Genomic DNA, 19,501 nt, shown 5'->3' with positions numbered 1-19,501 from the left:
AACAAATAATTTTAAAAAAGAGCGTGAGGTCACCCTTATTTTTAATAACCAGCCAAGGTAAAGCCAACAGCTTGGGGGTTAGTAATGAAAAGGTGCCTGCCTTTTAAATAATAAAATAAGATCCCCAGGAGAAAGTAGCTTTTTGAATAAATACTCCCCAACACTATCCCTCATTCACCAACATATTTAAAATAAATAATATATGACAAGAAGATTCTAAAGTAATCCACCACATCCAACATAGTTAAAACAATATGTTGGATTCAGCAAATTACTTTGGAATCTTCATGGCTTTTTATTTACTTATTTATTTTAAATAAATTGGTGAACGAGGAATATGTGTGTGTTTTGGGTTTTGTTCACTTTACACTTACCCGATTAGTATAAGGGGTGTCTGATAGATGCCTCTCCATTACTCACCCCAGGGCTTGATGTCAGCCATCACTACACAGCAGACATCAACTCCAAAAAATATTACCCCAATTGCCACCACATCAGGGCCATTGGGAAGAGTTTGGGCAGCTGCAGGCTGGTATTTTTAGGCTTGAAAAGTAAAAATAACCATCAACCTTCTCAGCATGATAATACCAGCCCCCAGCTGTCTGCTTTTCCTTGGCTGGTAAGTAATGTTGAGTGAGCGTGCTCCCCACTGCTCAATTCTCAATTGAGCATTGGGTTTTTGAGTATTCTCGTTGCTTGACTGAGTACTGCGGGTGCTCGGATATGTTGTTCATGAACAATCTGACACAAAGAGCCGGCTCTCTTCAGTGAATGATGGGAGCTGGAACCTCAGTGAGAGCCACTTTGAGTCTCTGAATGGCTCACACTGGGGGTAGAAACAACTTGTCTGGATGCTGTGTATAAAAAATATAGGAAAAATGCTCTATTTATGGCTGACTGTATTTTGGTGGAGAGATAAACTGCCCATACTAGTTGACTTCCATTATACTTGTAACGTGAGTCAACCCCATCAGAGCATCCGACCAGCTCGATTTTAGTAATGAGCATCCAAACACTTAAGTACTTGTTCATCATTACCGGTTATCAAAAATAGAGGGGACACATTGCTGGATTTTTAAGTTATGTATTAGCTTAAACAGAGCTAAAAAAAACATTTAATGCTCCATTAAAGTCACTAAAGGGTGCAAGTGTATAATTTGTAGGGAAGGGAACTTACTTTGCTTGTTTTTTCAAATTTCCAGTGGACGGTATGTGCCGAGCAGTGCATCACCGGGTGTTATATAAACCCGATCACATGATGTGGCCTGCCAATCACAGTAAAGCCATTAGTAGTTAACATGGCTGTGGCAGTACTGTGTATGGCAAGCAATCCTCATATTTTAATTGGCTGTTAAAAAGTCACAAAACATGCTGGGCAGGGAATAGAAAATTTGACCGTGCACCCGCCGATAGCCGAGTAACAAGTGTCTTGAACACCCAAATGCTCAATTGAGTAGCAAGCCATGCCAAGAATGCTCGCTCATCACTACTAATAACATTTTTTTATAGTTAACACCTTACATGCTGCTCCAATGATTGGCTCCACAGCTGTCTTAAATTCCCATATCATACTGCTTAGGCCTGCTGGGCCTAAGGGTTCACTCACACAGAGAATAAGATGCATTACACAGATGACACTCAGCACAGACTCTCTTGTGGGCACAATCCAAGTGTCATTTTACTGTCATCTAATTCTCTCATATGCGAGACTCAGATCACAGGTGAGGAGAAGATGGAGAGATTAATTTCTCCATCTTCTCCATTGTCCCTGTTGGAGCATAGTGGACTAAACAAAGATTTCATCCTAGTCCCTTCGTTGATTTGCACACACTCATTGCCTTGAATGGGTGTGTGCCGCCCCCGTGCCAGCAGCCGCCACTTGTGTGTGTCTGTGGCTCGAGGGATCCTTCGGCCTGGGGGTCACGCGGACACGCTGAATGGAAAGGGGGGACATAGTTGAACGGGCTTGGCCGTATTAGGTTCGTGACGCCACCCACGGTGTGTGGTGAAGTGGGACAGCACCGCTGCTGTTGTGGGACACTCGGGGGAGATGTAGTGGCAGCTGGATGTTAATCCCTCCGTGGGTAGGGATGGATGCCCCGGGACCCAGTGTCTCTGTGCAGGGTATGGCAATGGCAGGGGCCTGCACGCCCGGATGTGCGAGGGGATGTTTGGTTACTCATAAGTAAATGAATCACACGAGTCTTTTGGTAGACCAAGGTGCTGGTGGCCATCGCGGCCGGTTGTATTCTGGTCCCCCACCCGGCTCGTGGTCGCTGTCCTTTCCTCTGCACTGTTTTTGTGTATTTGTGGACTGCCTGGTCTGGAACTCAGGAGTCTGCTACCAGCTGTTTGTGTGCCTAAGGAGCTGTGCCCGCTGACGCTGACCGGTGGGATCTATGGGCCTTGGAGGTTGCCCTATTCCTCTCTGTGGGTGGTTGTCTGCATTCGGGACTTTGGTCTGGACAGGATCTATAATCCTGCCCTCAATCGGTTGATTAGCTAGGCCGTTGGTTCCGGTCCTGGCTTCAGGGTCCGAGTACCCCCTCTGTGCATGGTTTCCGGTTCAGTTCTCTGGTGTCGGTGCCGGCGGGCTACAACCCTGCCCCGGTCCACCTCGGATCTGCCGAGCCGTCTTCCCATCTCCTGCTGACGGAGACCACCGTCTGCCACCTAGCCACAGGCACTAGGGCTCCGACCCTGGCACTGTTCAACTTGAGCTTCTCCTCCTGCTGGAGATACACCTAGCCCCAGCTTCCAGTCCTCTCAACTTGAACTCTAGAGTACAACTCACTGCATTCAACTGAACTGAACTGAACTGACTGTTTTTCCCGCCCCGGGCTGTCTAGACCCCTAGGTGGGCGTTTCCTAACCACCTAGTTCCACCCACTGGTGTGTCTATCTTTCCCTAAGGAGGGGTGACTAGGGTTTCAGGTCGGCTGTGAGGGAAGGTGTTCTGCGGGGACCTATGTGTGACTACCTGGTTTTGCCAGGGCGTCACAGGTGCTTGTCGTTCAATTGCAGCATGTAGATATGTTTTTTCTTACGCCAAATTGGTGGATGCAAAAAGCACTGCTGGGACCGGCCCATAGTGTAACATTGGAGCACGTGCTATCCAATAAAACATCAGGTAGCCCTTGTCTGAGTTATACGCCAGTATGAGCGAGCCCCTAAAGTGAACAGAAAAGAAACTCCTTAATAACATTATTATATTTTTTTAAAAAGGTAAAAATCTGATGACAGAGATCTCTGGATTATTTAATCCAATAATAAACCTAAGTACGGTGATTTGTGCCGGTCTTCTACCATCTGGAAAATCCTGCAGTCAATACAAGTTTTTGAAATTTTATTTCCTTTCATTTCTATTCATCTTTACTGTTTAATGTCTTCCTTTTTGTACATTTTTTAAATCTAGGAGATGTTTCAATTGTCTGAGAATCAATCAGTCAGATAAGTCCATGTAGCCCGGTCTCTGCAGTCATGTGTGACTCCGGCCATGAGTGAAGAAGCCGGTCTGCCTGGAATATCTGACAATACTCATCGATTGACAATGCAATTTCCGACTTACAGACGTGGATGGATTTCATAAAGTTTTAAGGGGGACCATACGGAAATAATATTTTATGATTTATTTTAAATATAAATCAAGCTGGGCTTATGTTGGGCTGATATATAACGATTTGGAACTCTCTGTAAGAGCATTGCAGCAACATGTCTGTGTGTTCATAGACTCATAGAGACAATCCTCATTCACTGGCTCTGACATACTGCAGCTTTTGCTGGTACAGGTCCAGGTCTTGCACAGCACCTGCCTAAAAGATCCTGACAACAAATCCATTATTATTAGTACTTTGACGGTGCTTGGCTTCTCCTCTGTGGATTTTATTTCCATATTGCGGGGGGCCAGTGTATTCCATTATGCGGGCTGGGAAGATCCTGGCTAGTGGCAGAACAATCGCGGCCACAGGGGTCGTGATTGTGATGGGGCCCGGGGTGCAGGGGCCCACTGACCTCAGCTCTTGCTTCAGCTTTATGTGCATCCGATGGTACACATACAGCTGAATTGCAGCACAGACACCCGGTCGGGTACCTGCACTGCAAATTGCAGCACCGTGGGGTTAGAGCAGGCAGTAATGAGCTCTTGGGCTAGCAGTGTGCCGACCGCTTAAGAAATTGCATATGTACATCTCACCACACCCATAATCCCACCCACTTCTTTGAACTGAAGCTGATGTGTGGCGCCCCTGACCTGGTCAGGCACCACTGAGTACTGCACCCATGCTGGGGACAGTACAATACAGGTAATCCTGAAGGCTGACAGGGGTGTGGAACACAGGCGCATAGTGATCAGGTCTCACACATGTACCTTTGAGAGGACCCCTGGGGATCCCAGGAGGGGGCAAAGCCTATACCTCCACTGGAATAGTGGCAGGGGGTTAAAAGCCTCCATCTCCTCTCAAGGGGTGTGGTGGAGAGTCTGGTTGCTAGGTGGCGTAGGCAAGAACAGGAGAGGAGGAGCAGTGAGTCGGTTAGAAGGAGAACTCCAGAGGGCTCAGTGAGGAGCAGACCTGTGGGGCTGATGCTGTCTAACAGCGCCCGCGCAGTGACTACAGACGGGGGAGAACGGTCAACTAGGAGTGCTGCCTGAAAGCCAGCTTCAGCTAGAGAGTGCACGGAGTGGGAAGTAAGGAGACTTCTAGAGAGCACCAGGCCCAACCGGGCGGCAGATCCCGAAGCGAGGATAGATTCACCTTTCCCTGCTAAACCTGCCGGTGTGGGGCTCTTACAGCCCACACCACAACAACCAAAAGCCGCAGCCACGTAACCGCAAGTAGGGCCCATAGGTCACAGGAGGCAAGAGGCTGGAGTGGCCTGGCCCGGGGAACAAGCACACGGCAAAACAAGAAGGGGAGAGAGGCTTGGAGCATCTTCCCTGGGTGACCCCCATAGGGACTCAAAGTCGGGGTCACCCCAAACCACCAAGGGCTAAGGAAGGCGAGTTTGTAGTCACCCTCATACAGTCAGCCGGAAGGATACCTGGTTCCCACCTGGTTCATCCCAGTTACGCCCGGGTTACTCACCCTGCCACCTGAAGTGAGTAAAAACCCTGAAAGACACTCTGCCTGTGTGTGGTCATTCTGCGACTTGTGGTACTACAGCTTTACAAAGGGCCCTGGGGCTTGCCTCACTCTCAGGAGGCTACTACACCCGACTGCACCCACCATCAGCCCCAGGCGTCCTCTAACCTGCAGTGGCGGTCCCCTCTGACCGCAAATCTGAGAGTGGCGTCACGATCAAAACCGAAGATCTCCTACCTGTGACAGATCCAGACTAACCGTGGAGTCCCTGAAGGTATTGCACCGATACAGCGTTAGCGGGGCTTCACATCTGGCGTCACGAACAGGATAAGGACTAGACCTGTTCAGACAGGTGACCATGTGCCTGGGCGGTCCGCTTGAAAAATTGGAAGCGCCGCCATATTGCCACCATGAAAAGCGCGCTGAAAAACAACAGCAGCCCGCGCTGGAAGAAGTTACCGCCCACGAAGAGGGGTGGCTACCCAGAGATCCCCTAGAGAGTTCTGACTTTGCCAGCTATGAGAGTGGAAGCGTCGAGAAACGGCGGAGCAGAGAAGAAGCCAGAAGCCTGCTGCTGGGAAGGGAGCTGCTGCAAGAGGCAGAGCAGAAACTGAACAGCTTACTACTGGAGGCAGCGACGAGTCCACTGCTGGGAGACCGTGCAGAAGACGGCGCAGAAGGAATGGCGTCTGACCGCAGGAACCCAGAACCAGGCTCCGCTGCCTGGTGGTACCGAGAGCTGGCCCAGTTTTGCAACCGGCTGGAGACCCGGGTCGTGGAGCAGATTCGGGAGGAACGGATGGAACTGCAGGAGATGACCGCGGCGGTTCGGGCCTATGAAGGGAGAGCTGCGCGCCGAGTGTCAGGCAGGACGGCGACGACGCAGACCCCAGTGCTACCAACAATGGGTGAGTCGAATGATGCCCCGGCCAGCGCAAGTGCCCCGACCCCTGCTGCCACGTCCGCGGCCCCTGAAGAGGCGTCCGGTGCGGCGACGCTGAAGCAGGCCGCAGCCACGCCAGGTGCGGCCCTCCAAGCCCCAGCGGCCGCAGCGATGCCCTGCTCGGCCCACCAAGACCCGGTCCCTGCAGCGATGCCCTGCCCGGCCCGCAAAGAACCGGCTGCTACCGCGACCCTCATCCGCGCCGCAGGCGTAACGCTGACCCAGGCCGCCGCCCTGCTAGGCCCGGCCCGCCAAGACCCCACCGCAGCAGCGACGCTCGTCCGCGCCGCAAGTGAGGTGCTGAACCAGGCCGCAGCCACGCCAGGTGCGGCCCGCCAAGCCCAGACCGCTGCAGCGACGCCCAGCTCAGCCTGCACAGAGCCCTCTGCAACAGTGACGCAGACTCAGGCCGCCGCCATGATAGGCGCGGCCCGCCAAGACCAGGCCGCCGCAGCGATGCCCTGCCCGGCCCGCACAGACCAGGCCGCCGCCATGCCAGGCGCGGCCCGCCAAGACAAGACAGACTTACCATTTTCCCCGGCCTGCAAGGCCAGAGCTGACACTGCTCCCCAGTCCACAGAGGTCCCTGACCGGAAGCCCATGATAGGAGAGGGGTCCGACTACTGGCGGCTGAGGGCTGAGATGGAGGCCAAGTTTCCGAAGTGGTTCGTGGATCAGTATGTGCGCCCCCCGCGCACCCCTGAGGAGATTCAGGCAACCCCTGCAGCCACCATGCCAAAGAGTCTACCACCGGGGTCAGCTGAAGAAGGTCCATCCCCAGCACTGCCACCAAAGGAGTGCCAGGAAGAACTAAGGGGGAGAGGAGGCCAGGAAGCAGAAGGACTGACTCCGACTCCAGTGCCACCAGCAGTAGATATATACTCGGACCCGGAGATGCTGCCCTATTCCCGCTGGGACGAGGAGGACCTGACCCCCTCTGCAGAAGAAGAGCTGCCTAAGAGCCTCACCTGGGAGCCCACAGGCATGGATCCAGCCCGTAAGACACGGCGCGGAAGAACACAGTTTGCTCCAGCACCACAGTCTCCTGAACAGAGAGCAGTCACCGCCAGAGACCTAAAGGAGAAGCGTTTGTTGAGAGAGTCCAAAGCCCAGGCCAGAGGACCCTTGTGTTATGGCGTAGTGGAAGATTTCAACTTGAAAAGTGGTTATGGCTTCATTGTAGCACCAGGAATAAAAGAAGGGATATTTGTAAACCGCAGAGATGTGAACGCTCATCTGCCAAGAGGACACCCTTGCAGAAATCTAAAGATGGGAGACTCCGCTCAGTTCACCCTGCATCAAGGCGAAAGAGGATTGTATGCTCTGGACGTAGCGCTATGTCCCAACAAACCTTACAGCCATCCTATGCAACAAGAAAGACAAGAAAGACAAGAAAGACAAGAAAGAAAAGACAGAGATAAAGAACCAGATGTAGAAACAGACGAAGACCAAGAAAGGAAAGATAAAGAACCAACAGATGAAACAACCACAGATAAAGAAACAGATGAAGAAAGAGACCAAGAAAGTCACAGGTGCCGGTGCCCTACATGCCCACGCCCTGGTGAAATGGAGAAGTAAAGAAAAGAAAGAAGTTACCAGTTAAAGTTTTGACAAGTTTTGTTTGCAACGTTTAAGAAATGCGCCCACAAAAACTATTGTGAGAAAACCATAAACTTTAAGGCTATGAACTTGCTATAGCCACAAACTCTCGCAGTGTAAATAGTTACACCAGTGGCACCACCACCAGGGCCAGCCTGTTTAGGGGCTTGGCTCGTCTGCAACCAGGGGGGCCCGTCCGTAGAAAAGGGCCTTGGCTCACCTGCGACCAGAGAGCACGCCTGTTTATGGGGCCTTGGCTCACCACCACAAAGAGGGTACCTGGTCAGCACCAACTGTGGAGGCCGCCTCTGCATCCTGCCAGAAGAGGCTGAAGGCGCGGATCCACCAGGCCAGGTATACCCTGAAACCACCAGCCCATGAAAGCCGCCTCTACATCCTGCCAGAAGTGGCTGAAGGCGCGGCCAACGGGAGAGGAAGATTGGAGGAAAGGTCTGGGGAAGTGGATGGCCCAGACCTGGTTACCAACAGGACCGGTGACCTGCCTCCTGAGAGGGTTTTGGGTGGGTTAACGGACTTGTGGGTGGAGGGTGGTGATGTATGGTACCTGGTGCTCTTAAAAATGTTTAACATGTTTTAATGTTTTATGCATTTTAAAATGTTGTCTTGCAGCCCGAGGACGTGCTGGTGATAACTAAGGGGGAATGTGGCGCCCCTGACCTGGTCAGGCACCACTGAGTACTGCACCCATGCTGGGGACAGTACAATACAGGTAATCCAGAAGGCTGACAGGGGTGTGGAACACAGGCGCATAGTGATCAGGTCTCACACATGTACCTTTGAGAGGACCCCTGGGGATCCCAGGAGGGGGCAAAGCCTATACCTCCACTGGAATAGTGGCAGGGGGTTAAAAGCCTCCATCTCCTCTCAAGGGGTGTGGTGGAGAGTCTGGTTGCTAGGTGGCGTAGGCAAGAACAGGAGAGGAGGAGCAGTGAGTCGGTTAGAAGGAGAACTCCAGAGGGCTCAGTGAGGAGCAGACCTGTGGGGCTGATGCTGTCTAACAGCGCCCGCGCAGTGACTACAGACGGGGGAGAACGGTCAACTAGGAGTGCTGCCTGAAAGCCAGCTTCAGCTAGAGAGTGCACGGAGTGGGAAGTAAGGAGACTTCTAGAGAGCACCAGGCCCAACCGGGCGGCAGATCCCGAAGCGAGGATAGATTCACCTTTCCCTGCTAAACCTGCCGGTGTGGGGCTCTTACAGCCCACACCACAACAACCAAAAGCCGCAGCCACGTAACCGCAAGTAGGGCCCATAGGTCACAGGAGGCAAGAGGCTGGAGTGGCCTGGCCCGGGGAACAAGCACACGGCAAAACAAGAAGGGGAGAGAGGCTTGGAGCATCTTCCCTGGGTGACCCCCATAGGGACTCAAAGTCGGGGTCACCCCAAACCACCAAGGGCTAAGGAAGGCGAGTTTGTAGTCACCCTCATACAGTCAGCCGGAAGGATACCTGGTTCCCACCTGGTTCATCCCAGTTACGCCCGGGTTACTCACCCTGCCACCTGAAGTGAGTAAAAACCCTGAAAGACACTCTGCCTGTGTGTGGTCATTCTGCGACTTGTGGTACTACAGCTTTACAAAGGGCCCTGGGGCTTGCCTCACTCTCAGGAGGCTACTACACCCGACTGCACCCACCATCAGCCCCAGGCGTCCTCTAACCTGCAGTGGCGGTCCCCTCTGACCGCAAATCTGAGAGTGGCGTCACGATCAAAACCGAAGATCTCCTACCTGTGACAGATCCAGACTAACCGTGGAGTCCCTGAAGGTATTGCACCGATACAGCGTTAGCGGGGCTTCACAGATGCTGACAGGAGGGAGGGATTATGGGTGTGGGGAGCAGTGAATATGCATTCTCTTTAATAGCAGCACATGTGATATCTGGCTTCCTGCTGCTGGGTGATCGGATGTGCTGCTATAAGAAAGAACCATTGGTGGACATAGTTGCTCTGGGGTCCCTAAGGAGGGGAGGGGGCAACTAACTGTTGAAACTCAGTCGATCAGTGACTGCAGAGGGGAGAAGCAGGAACCCTTCCGGCATTATTTGCAGATATAGTGGCCACACTCTGCAAATGATGCTGTTATGGGCCCTGCTTTTTCTGGAGCTGCTACTGGCAGGGTCTGTGCAGGAGATGTGGGTACTGTGGGAGGGAGCAGCAATCACACAGTGTGCAGAGCCTGAGGTGAGGCTGTGGAGGGCTCTGTCAGGCTGGACACCAGCCTATATGGCTGCTGCGGGGGGGAGGAGGTTGTTCTGCCACCATCGTCAGCTGCAGGGGAAGTGAGTGGTCAGTGTGGCCCCTTCCTCTCCCTCCATCTTGTCAGTAGAAGCAGTGGGGACTGAGAGCAGAAGGAGAGGGAGAAGGACATGGCAGCTGTAGCAGCAGAGCCAGTGACAGGGGCGGCTCATCTCCCAGTCTTGCTTTGGACTGTGTCCTCTATTTCCTGCACTGGTCATGGCTGCTGTCCTGGGATGGGGCAGGGATGTGAGGGCCCCACTGCTACTGACGACTAACTCCAGCATAGGTAATTACATCTAATAGTGTATGTGCAGTATTTAGTGTATAGCAGTGTGTATGTAGGTAGTGTAAAGAAGTGGGCATAGTAATTTATATACACTAGAAACTATTATATAAGTGTGTATATAGCATACAGTAAATGCAATATTCTGTATGCACAGTATACAGAGTGTGTTTCTCTGTAGGGGTATATGAGTGCTTGTGGAAAAACTCTATGTGTATGTCTGCATGTGTGCACACACATATATATATATTATTAGACAAGTTGTATTTTTGAGGATCATCAACTATGTTCTCAATTAACCCAAAAGACTCATAAATATCAAAGCTTAATGTTTCTGAATGTTGGAGGGGTTCTATAGATTTGGCTATCTTAGGAGGATATCTGTTTGTGCAGGTAACTATTACTGTGCAGCATTATTAGGCAACTTAATAAAAACCAAATACAGTCATGGCCAAAAGTTTTGAGAATGCTACAAATATTAATTTTTACAAAGTCTACTGTTCAAGTTTTTCTAATGGCAATTTGCATATACTCCAGAATGTCATAAAGAGTGATCAGCTTAACAGCAATTACTTGCAAAGTCAATATTGGTTAAGAAAATGAACTTTAACCCCCCAAACACATTTCAACATCATTGCATTCCTGCCTTAAAAGGAGCAGCTAACATTGTTTTAGTGATTGTTCCATTAACACAGGTGTGGGTGTTGATGAGGACAGGGCTGGCGATCAATCAGTCATGATTAAGTAAGAATGACACCACTGGACACTTTAAAAGGAGGCTGGTGCTTGGTATCATTGTTTCTCTTCAGTTAACCATGGTTATCTCTAAAGAAACACGTGCAGCCATCATTGCTCTGCACAAAAATGGCCTAACAGGCAAGAGTATCGCAGCTACAAAGATTGCTCCTCAGTCAACAATCTATCGCATCATCAAGAACTTCAAGGAGAGAGCTTCCATTGTTGCCAAAAAGGCTCCAGGGCGCCCAAGAAGGACCAGCAAATGCCAGGACCGCATCTTAACACTGTTTCAGCTGCGCGATGGGACTACCAGCAGTGCCAAGCTAGCTCAGCAATGGCAGTAGGCTGGTGTGAGTGCTTCTGCACGCACTGTGAGGCGGAGACTCTTTGAGCAAGGCCTGTTTTCAAGGAGGGAGCAAAGAAGCCACTTCTCTCCAGAAAAAACATCAGGGACCGACTGATATTCTGCAGAAGGTGCAGGGAGTGGACTGCTGAGGACTGGGGTAAAGTCATTTTCTAAGATGAATCCCCTTTTTGATTGTTTGGGACATCTGGAAAACAGCTTATTAGGAGAAGAAGAGGTGAGCGCTAGCACCAGTCTTGTCTCATGCCAACTGTTAAGCATCCTGAAACCATTCATGTGTGGGGTTGCTTCTCAGCCAAGGTAATCGGCTTACTCACAGTCTTGCCTAAAAACACAGCCATGAATAAAGAATGGTACCAGAATGTCCTCCAAGAGCAACTTCTCCCAACTGTCCAAGAGCAGTTTGGCGCCCAACAATGCCTTTTCCAGAAATGATGGAGCACCTTGCCATAAAGCAAAGGTGATCACTAAATGGCTTATGGAACAAAACATAGAGATTTTGGGTCCATGGCCTGGAAACTCCCCAGATCTTAATCCCATTGAGAACTTGTGGGCAATCATCAAGAGACGGGTGGACAAACAAAACCAACAAATTCTGGCAAAGTGCAAGCATTGCTTATGCAAAAATGGACAGCTATCAGTCAGGATTTGGTCCAGAAGTTGATTGAGAGCATGCCAGGGAGAATTGCAGAGGTCCTGAAGAAGAAGGGTCAACACTGCAAATATTGACTTGCTGCATTAACTCATTCTAACTGTCAATATAACCTGTTGGTCTCATAATATGATTGCAATTATATTTCTGTATGTAATGTAAACATAAGACAAACACAATTAAACACCAGAGGGCAACAGATCATGTGAAAATAGCATTTTGGTGTCATTCTCAAAACTTTTGGCCATGACTGTATATTCCCATCTCACTTGTTTATTTTCACCAGGTAAACCAATTTAACTGCACAAAATTTAGAAATAAGCATTTCTGACATGCAAAAACAAAACCCCAAAAAATTACTGACCAATATAGCCCCCTTTCTTTCTGATGACACTCAGCAGCCGATCATCCGAAGATTCTGTCAGTTGCTTGATCTGTTTACGATCCACATTGCGTGCAGCAGCCACCACAGTCTCCAGACACTGTTTCCAGAGGTGGACTGTTTTGCCTCCCTGTAGATCTCACATTTTACGCCTTCACAGCCAAGTATCGCGGGTGCCTGTGACGTCACCCCTAGTGACAGTCTTGGGTCAGCAGCGAGAGGAGATGTGACAAACGACGGCCATGGAGGATAGTGACAGCGCTGATGTCGGGAGGGCAGGACTTCATCACCGCAGGTAAGGAACTTCACTAACCTCCTGATGGCAGCGCTTGTCATCCTCGTGGCTGCTGTCACTGCAGTGTGGGCAGCTGCGGACACTGTACAGTTCGGGCAGCTGCAGACACTGCTGAACGGGCAACCTCGGGGCTGGAACTGGAGCGGGACACAGACTGCAGCGGCATCTGACGGAAGTCACACGAAAGTGCTTCTGCGTGGCTTTTGGGGATGTTTGCACACATAGCCAGGGTAAACATTGGGTTACTAAGCAAAGCACTTTGCTTGGATACCCGATATTTACCCTGGTTACCAGCTTACCGCAGGCTGCCAGCAATAGCTCCCTGCACACGTAGCTGTAAAAAGCCACGCTTTTGTTGATCGAACCGTTATCGAACGCTACTCGAACTGTCGAGCTTTTAGCAAAAGGCTTGAGTTTGTCGAACGTCTCGAACACCCCCCAAAATCACTCGAACATGAAATTCGCGAACCTCGAGCCTCAAACATTGCTCATCTCTAATGTCCACTTGTTATATGCAGGGACATGTGACTAAAGGCCACTTTTACAAGCAACGACATCGCTAACGAGGTGTCGTTGGGGGTCACGGAATTCGTGATGCACATCCAGCCTCGTTAGCGACGTCATTGCGTGTGAAACGCACGAACGACCGATAATGATTAAAATTACTTACCTAATCGTTGATCATTGACGCGTCGTTCCTTTTCAGATTATCGTTGCTGTTGCAGGATGCAAGTTGTTTGTCATTCCTGCGGCAGCACACATCGCTACGTGTGACACCGCAGGAACGAGAAACATCACCTTACCTGCGGCCATCCTCACTGAGGAAAGAAGGAGGTGGGCAGGATGTTTGGCCCGCTCATCTCTGCCCCTCCGCTTCTATTGGGCGCCCGCTTAGTGACGCCGCTGAGACGCCGGCGAACCGCCCCCTTAGAAAGGAGGCGGTTCGCCGGCCACAGCGATGTTGCTAGGCCGTTAAGTCCGTGTGACGGGGACAAATGATATTGTGTGCCACGGGCAACGATTTGCCCGTGACGCACAAACGACGGGGGCGGGTGCGATTGGCAGCGACATCGCTAGCAATGTCGCTGTGTGTAAAGTGGTCTTTAGTCAGCCAATGACACAAGCCCTTGTTTTTGAACATTGTGGAGCATTTCTTTGCCTTAATTGGCTTCCGGAACATTCTCACATTAAGTTAAAAAATAAAAAAAAAAAGAACAGTCCTCTGCTGCTGTGACCTCTTCCCTCCCACTCATCATACAGTACCTCTATCCTAGCCAAAGTCATTCTAGATAGAAGAAATGCATTGGTGCAAGCGTGAAAAGTTACCGAACAATTGTCGAATTTTGAGAAAAGTGCTTGGGAATCTGAACCTGAATTTCAATGTTCAAGGCTTGGGCCAAATTTGAGAGTTGCAAACTTTTTCAAACAAGTTCACTCATCGCTAGTAATCAGGAAGGTGAAAACAGGCAAAGCGTTTAATTAATCACCCTTTTTAATATTGGTCACCTGTTTGATATCTTTTTATTATCTGATGTAGAACACCGAGCTGAAAAAGGGGCTTTTTAAAAAGTTGAAATAACTTTTATTTCACCATAAAAGTGATGTCTATTGTGAGACAATACTGTGTGGCTTTTGATGCAGCAGACTGGCATTGAGACATATAGTTAAAGGGTTGAACAGATTCTCAGTAGCGCAGCTTTCCTTACATACTTACTGCCACTTCTGTCCATACATTAGCTACTAATAGAGCAGCATGTGACCAGATAAGATCAGATAAATCCTCCAAGCAAAAAGCATGTTTAAACTACAAAACTTATACACAAAATACAAATAATTACACTTAATTCATCCATTCAATTCAGTTCATACATTGAATCATCTGCCATTCTCCTGCCTATTAGACCAGTATATCCAGTTTATGTAGGGAAACTCTAACTGCAATATTTGGTATTAGGAAGCACTGTGTCCCCTGTGAGTAGCTGTAATCATCTGCTTCATAGTGATTTGTTCCTTTCTCGGGATGAACTTTATGGTCCAGTGTATATTTTTCATCCATGTCTCTTAGATGCCACAATCCCGATGTAATGACAAATGTTCTCCTGGATTTAGAAAAGCTCCTAAGCCGGGACACCCAGTCTGCTGCTATGACTGCGTCATCTGCTCTGAAGGAGAAATATCAAACACAACAGGTACAAAACGTTTACTAAGAATCAATATAGAAATAGAGAAAATGTGAAATTATATTAACGTCTACTTTCATATAATGCCCCGTCCTCTCCCCCTGCCACTGTGTGAGAACAGCACAGATATTAGGATTGTAATCAGGGCTGGGGATGAGCAAAGTCCATGTTACTGTTTTGGTTTGGCCACCTGGATAATGATAGAAATGTTTTAAAAAAAAAAAATTAAAAAAGAAAGAAAATAAAGAATAAAGTTACACTTACCAATCTTCCCCGCAGCTGTAACACTGCTTCTGTGTCCAATCATTACCACTAATCCATATTTACTTCTTCCCTGCCAACTGTCAGTTTCGGCATCTGAGTGGTTGCAGTTAGACTGCGCGCTCACCCTCTGTGACAGCATTTGTGATTGATTAGTATCACACACACCGTCTGCGATCCTATAGTGGTGTAAAAATAAACTACAAAAAGGTGTAGGGTCCCCCATATATTGATAACCAGTGCAGATAAGATATATGGCTACAGGCTGCAGTCCCAGACATGTGCATTATCTTGGCTGTGTATAAAAACGTGAGGCACTCCATGGGGCTTTTTTTTAATTATTTAAATGAATAGTTTAAAAAAATAACTGTGATCCCCCCGATTTTGATATCCAGCCAAGATAAAGCAGACAGCTCGGCCTGGTATTCTCAAGAATGGGAAGATCATGGTTATGGGCCCCCAGTAGAAAATAGCAGTCAGCAGACACGCTGAAATTGTTACATCCATAGATGTGACAATTCTGGCGATTTAACCTGCTCATCCCGATTGCCCTGGTGCAATAGTAATTGGGGTAATAAAAAGGGTTAATGACAGCTATGATTTGTCAAAAATCACAGCTGCCACTAAGCCATGGATTAGAAATGGGATGGTCTATGAGACTCCAACCCGTTACAAATCCTGTAAGTAAAAATAAACACAAACACAAAAATCCTTTATTTAAAAAACACCCTCTTTCTCAAATTTATTTACCTCCAAAACACCCAGCTCCAACATAATCAACACCATGACGTCCCATAACGATCCCGGCTCTGCTACATACTGAAGTCACAGTGCGCAGGAACATTAGAGACTATGACTGCCCTCTGCGGCTTCAGGCAGATACTGAATGAGAAACAGCTGTGAGTGTTAACTAGAGTTGAGCGATGTTCAAGGCTCGAGGTTCGCCAATTTCATGTTCGAGTGATTTTGGGGGGTGCTCGAGAGGCTCGACGAACTCGAGCCTTTTGCTAAAAGCTCGACAGTTCGAGTAGCGCTTGAGAACGGTTTGATCAGCAAAAAGCCTAGCTAGTTACTAGCTGGCTTTTCACTGTACTAGTCTGAGTCACTGTGATTCACGCTATTATCAAATTTCAGCTTATAGTGTGCAGGGGGACAGGGTTTAGATCAGTGCTGCTGCTGAGTGCTGAGAGAATGCCGACCGCCATTATTTATTTTTTTTCCCCTAACCGCGCGTACAGTGGGGCGGGCCAGGCTGTCAGCAAATCACAGAGACACACACTGCACAGTGGATTTTTGCCAGACAAGCAAGGGCTTGTGTCGTAGGCTGTGCATATCACATGTCTTTGCTCTATAAGATCCGGCCATTTTCCCTGTCACCACCATTATCTGTCTGCTACACAATTCTAATTGCAAACTGTGCTGCCATTGTTAGGGACATGCTAAAATTGACCGGGATACTACTTTAGTGTTCCTTTGCTGCCAATCACGGTACAGCACCTGTGCATGTTACATACCTGTCCATTTTTGCTACACAATTTTAATTGCAAACTGTGCTGCCATTGTTAGGGACATGCTAAAATTGACCGGGATACTACCTTAGTGTTCCTTTGCTGCCAATCACAGTATAGCACCTGTGCATGTTACACACCTGTCCATGTTTGCTACGCATTTCTAATTGCAAAGTGTGCTGCCACTGTTAGGGGCATACTAAAATTGACCGGGATACTCATTGTTGGTTCTTCAGCTGTCTATAAATCTAGACCACCTCTGCATTGTACACACCTGTTCATTTTAGCTACGCAATTCTAATTGCAAACTGTGCTGCCACTGTTAGGGGCATGCTAAAATTGACCAGGATACTCAGTGTTGGTTTTTCAGCTGTCAATAAAGCTAGACCTCCTCTGCAATCTACACCACCTCTCCATTTTTGCTCTCAAATTTTAAGTGTCCGATCTTGATGCTAACAAAATGAGTGGCAAAAGGACAGATGCTGGTGGAAAGGGGAACAGGCGTGTTGGAAAAGGAAAAAAAGTTTGTGTCCATGGGGTAGGTGGGAAAGCTAGATTAACATCTGCTGAAGAAAGGCCATCTTCCATCAAAAGTAAGATGTCTACTACTTTCTGTGGACAATTGGATTTGCTCCCTTTTTTACGGAACCAAACAACTCTAGCAAAGGTAGATGATACACAATAAAGCACATGCTTGAATGGATCTCAAGTGCTCCAACAAGTGGCCTCTCCTCCACCTCAACTTCAACATCCAAAAAATAACAGTCCTCTCAGTTGTCACCCCAATCGCACTTGCTTTCTCCCAGCTCTCAAGTCTCCACCCGCCATGCAGAGTATGGTGTAACAGAGATGGCTGAGTCTGCAGAGCTGTTCAGTCACACTATAGGCTGGGAATCAGAGGTCTGCTCCCAAGCTACAGTGAGTACAGACCAGGAAATGATCTGCAGTGATGCACAGAAGCTTTGTGAGTCAGATTCAGGCCCTGATGACCAAGTTTCTGAGCATAATGTAGACCCTCATTCCCAAACTATAACACCTGTTGGTGGAGAAAATGAGGAATATACTGATGATGATGAGACTCAGATACCAGATTGGAATGACAACTTAACTATTCAGTCAGGGCAGGAAGAGGTTAGGTCGGAGGGCGACGGGAGTGCAAACACAATGCTTGATGATGAAGTTCTAGATCCCACTTACTGTCAACCCACAGTCAGGCCCTCGAGGAGGTCAACAGAGGCGATGGAGGAGGATGCGACTAACGACGGAGTTACCTTGCGCCTTCATGGACAGAGTCGGAGTACTGGAAGCACATAAACAACTGCATCCTCAGCCACAACTCTGCCTCTGAGCACAAGTCGGGGTGGCTCTGCAGGTCGCATGGGCTCTAAGCCGTGCCTAGCCTGGTCCTTTTTTGACCTTGCAAAAGATCTCCCAAATCATGTGATCTGTAAGATTTGTCTCCAATCTATAAGTAGGGGCCAAAATCTCACCAGTTTGACAACTTCTTCCATGAATCGTCACATAAATTACAAGCATAAGTCCCAGTGGAAGCTCACCGAGATACAATGCGGGCTAGCAGAGCGGGTCAACCACCGTCTGCCCCTTCAAGTGCATCTGTGCGCTCTTCATCCTCTATGATTGTGGGGACAGCTGTCACACATGTTTTTCCATCCAGACCTTTCACTTCTTTAACCACAACAGGCAGTTTGCTTGGCAGGTCATCAGTTGTTTTGAAAGGTGAAACAAGTGCTGGTGTACAGCTCTCTCAGACATCAAGAGCACCAACTTTGGATGAAGGCAACATCATGTCTCCGCCTGCACTTTCCTCACAGACCTACAGTTTTCCAGGGACACCCTACCCCACACCGTCTCCAAAAACTAGCCAGATCTCGGTTCCTCAGATGTGGACCAATAAAAGGCCATTTCCTCCGACCCATGACAAAGCTAAGAGGTTAACTTTCACTCTCTGTAAGCTCTTGGCTACCGAAATGTTGCCTTTCCGCCTGGTGGATACAGAGGATTTTCGGGACCTTATGTCAGTCGCAATGCCCCAGTACCAGATGCCCAGTCGCCATTACTTCTCCAAGAAAGGTGTGCCTGCGCTACACCAGCATGTCGCACAGAACATAACCGCTTCCTTGAGAAACTCTGTGTGTGACAGGGTGCATTTTACCACCGATACTTGGACCAGTAAGCATGGACAGGGGCGTTAAATGTCGCTGACTGGACACTGGGTAACTATGGTGAGAGATGGAGAAGGGTCTGCTGAACAAGCCTTGCTGTCCCCACGACTTGTGCGTCAATCATCTGTATGTAGAAGTTCCTCCGCTGCTTCTGCCTCCTCAACCTCGTCTGGGTCCTCCACCTCTGCCCCAAGCCTGCCTGGTCAGGCCACCCACGTTGCAACTGCGTACAAGGAATCCTGCAAACCTCCTTACTATGCTGTCAGCAGAGCTCAATGGCATCAGGTGGTTTTTACCTTGAAATGTCTTGGAAATAAGAGTCACACAGCTGAGGCGTTGTGGTCAGCTCTTGCGAGCGAGTTTAATAAATGGTTGTCTCCACTCAACATGCAGCCAGGGAAGGCCGTGTGCGACAATGCTGCAAACCTGGGTGCGGCCCTTCGCCGGGGCAAGGTGGCACACGTGCCTTGTATGGCTCACATGTTGAACCTTGTTGTCCAGCAATTTTGAACCCACTATCCCGGCCTAGATGGGCTTCTGCACAGGGCACGGTCACTCTCTGCTCACTTTCGCCGTTCAACCGCTGCAGCTGACCGAATTGCATCGCTCCAGAAGTCTTTCGGCCTGCCGGTTCATCACCTGAAATGCGATGTGCCGACACGCTGGAATTCGACTCTCCACATGTTGCAGTGACTGTGGCAGCACCGCCAAGCCTTGGTGCAATACGTTATGACATATAGCCTGGGCCAACGAGATGCAGAGGTGGGGCAGATACCGCTGCT

At 49.1% G+C, this 19,501-nt stretch overlaps 1 protein-coding gene across 1 annotated transcript in view; it reads left to right on the top strand.

Annotated features, from left to right (window-relative positions):
• Window positions 1–19,501, top strand: part of LOC142295785 (vomeronasal type-2 receptor 26-like) — a 135,500-nt gene that overhangs the window by 88,784 nt on the left and 27,215 nt on the right. The window contains exon 3 of the mRNA XM_075339236.1: window positions 14,653–14,776. Within this exon, the coding sequence (XP_075195351.1) occupies window positions 14,653–14,776 (124 nt within the window). The remainder of the gene's footprint in view (window positions 1–14,652; window positions 14,777–19,501) is intronic.

Source organism: Anomaloglossus baeobatrachus, chromosome 1 (genome assembly GCF_048569485.1).
Source record: "Anomaloglossus baeobatrachus isolate aAnoBae1 chromosome 1, aAnoBae1.hap1, whole genome shotgun sequence".
Taxonomy (NCBI): domain Eukaryota; kingdom Metazoa; phylum Chordata; class Amphibia; order Anura; family Aromobatidae; genus Anomaloglossus; species Anomaloglossus baeobatrachus.
This window is presented reverse-complemented; position numbering and strand designations above follow the sequence as displayed.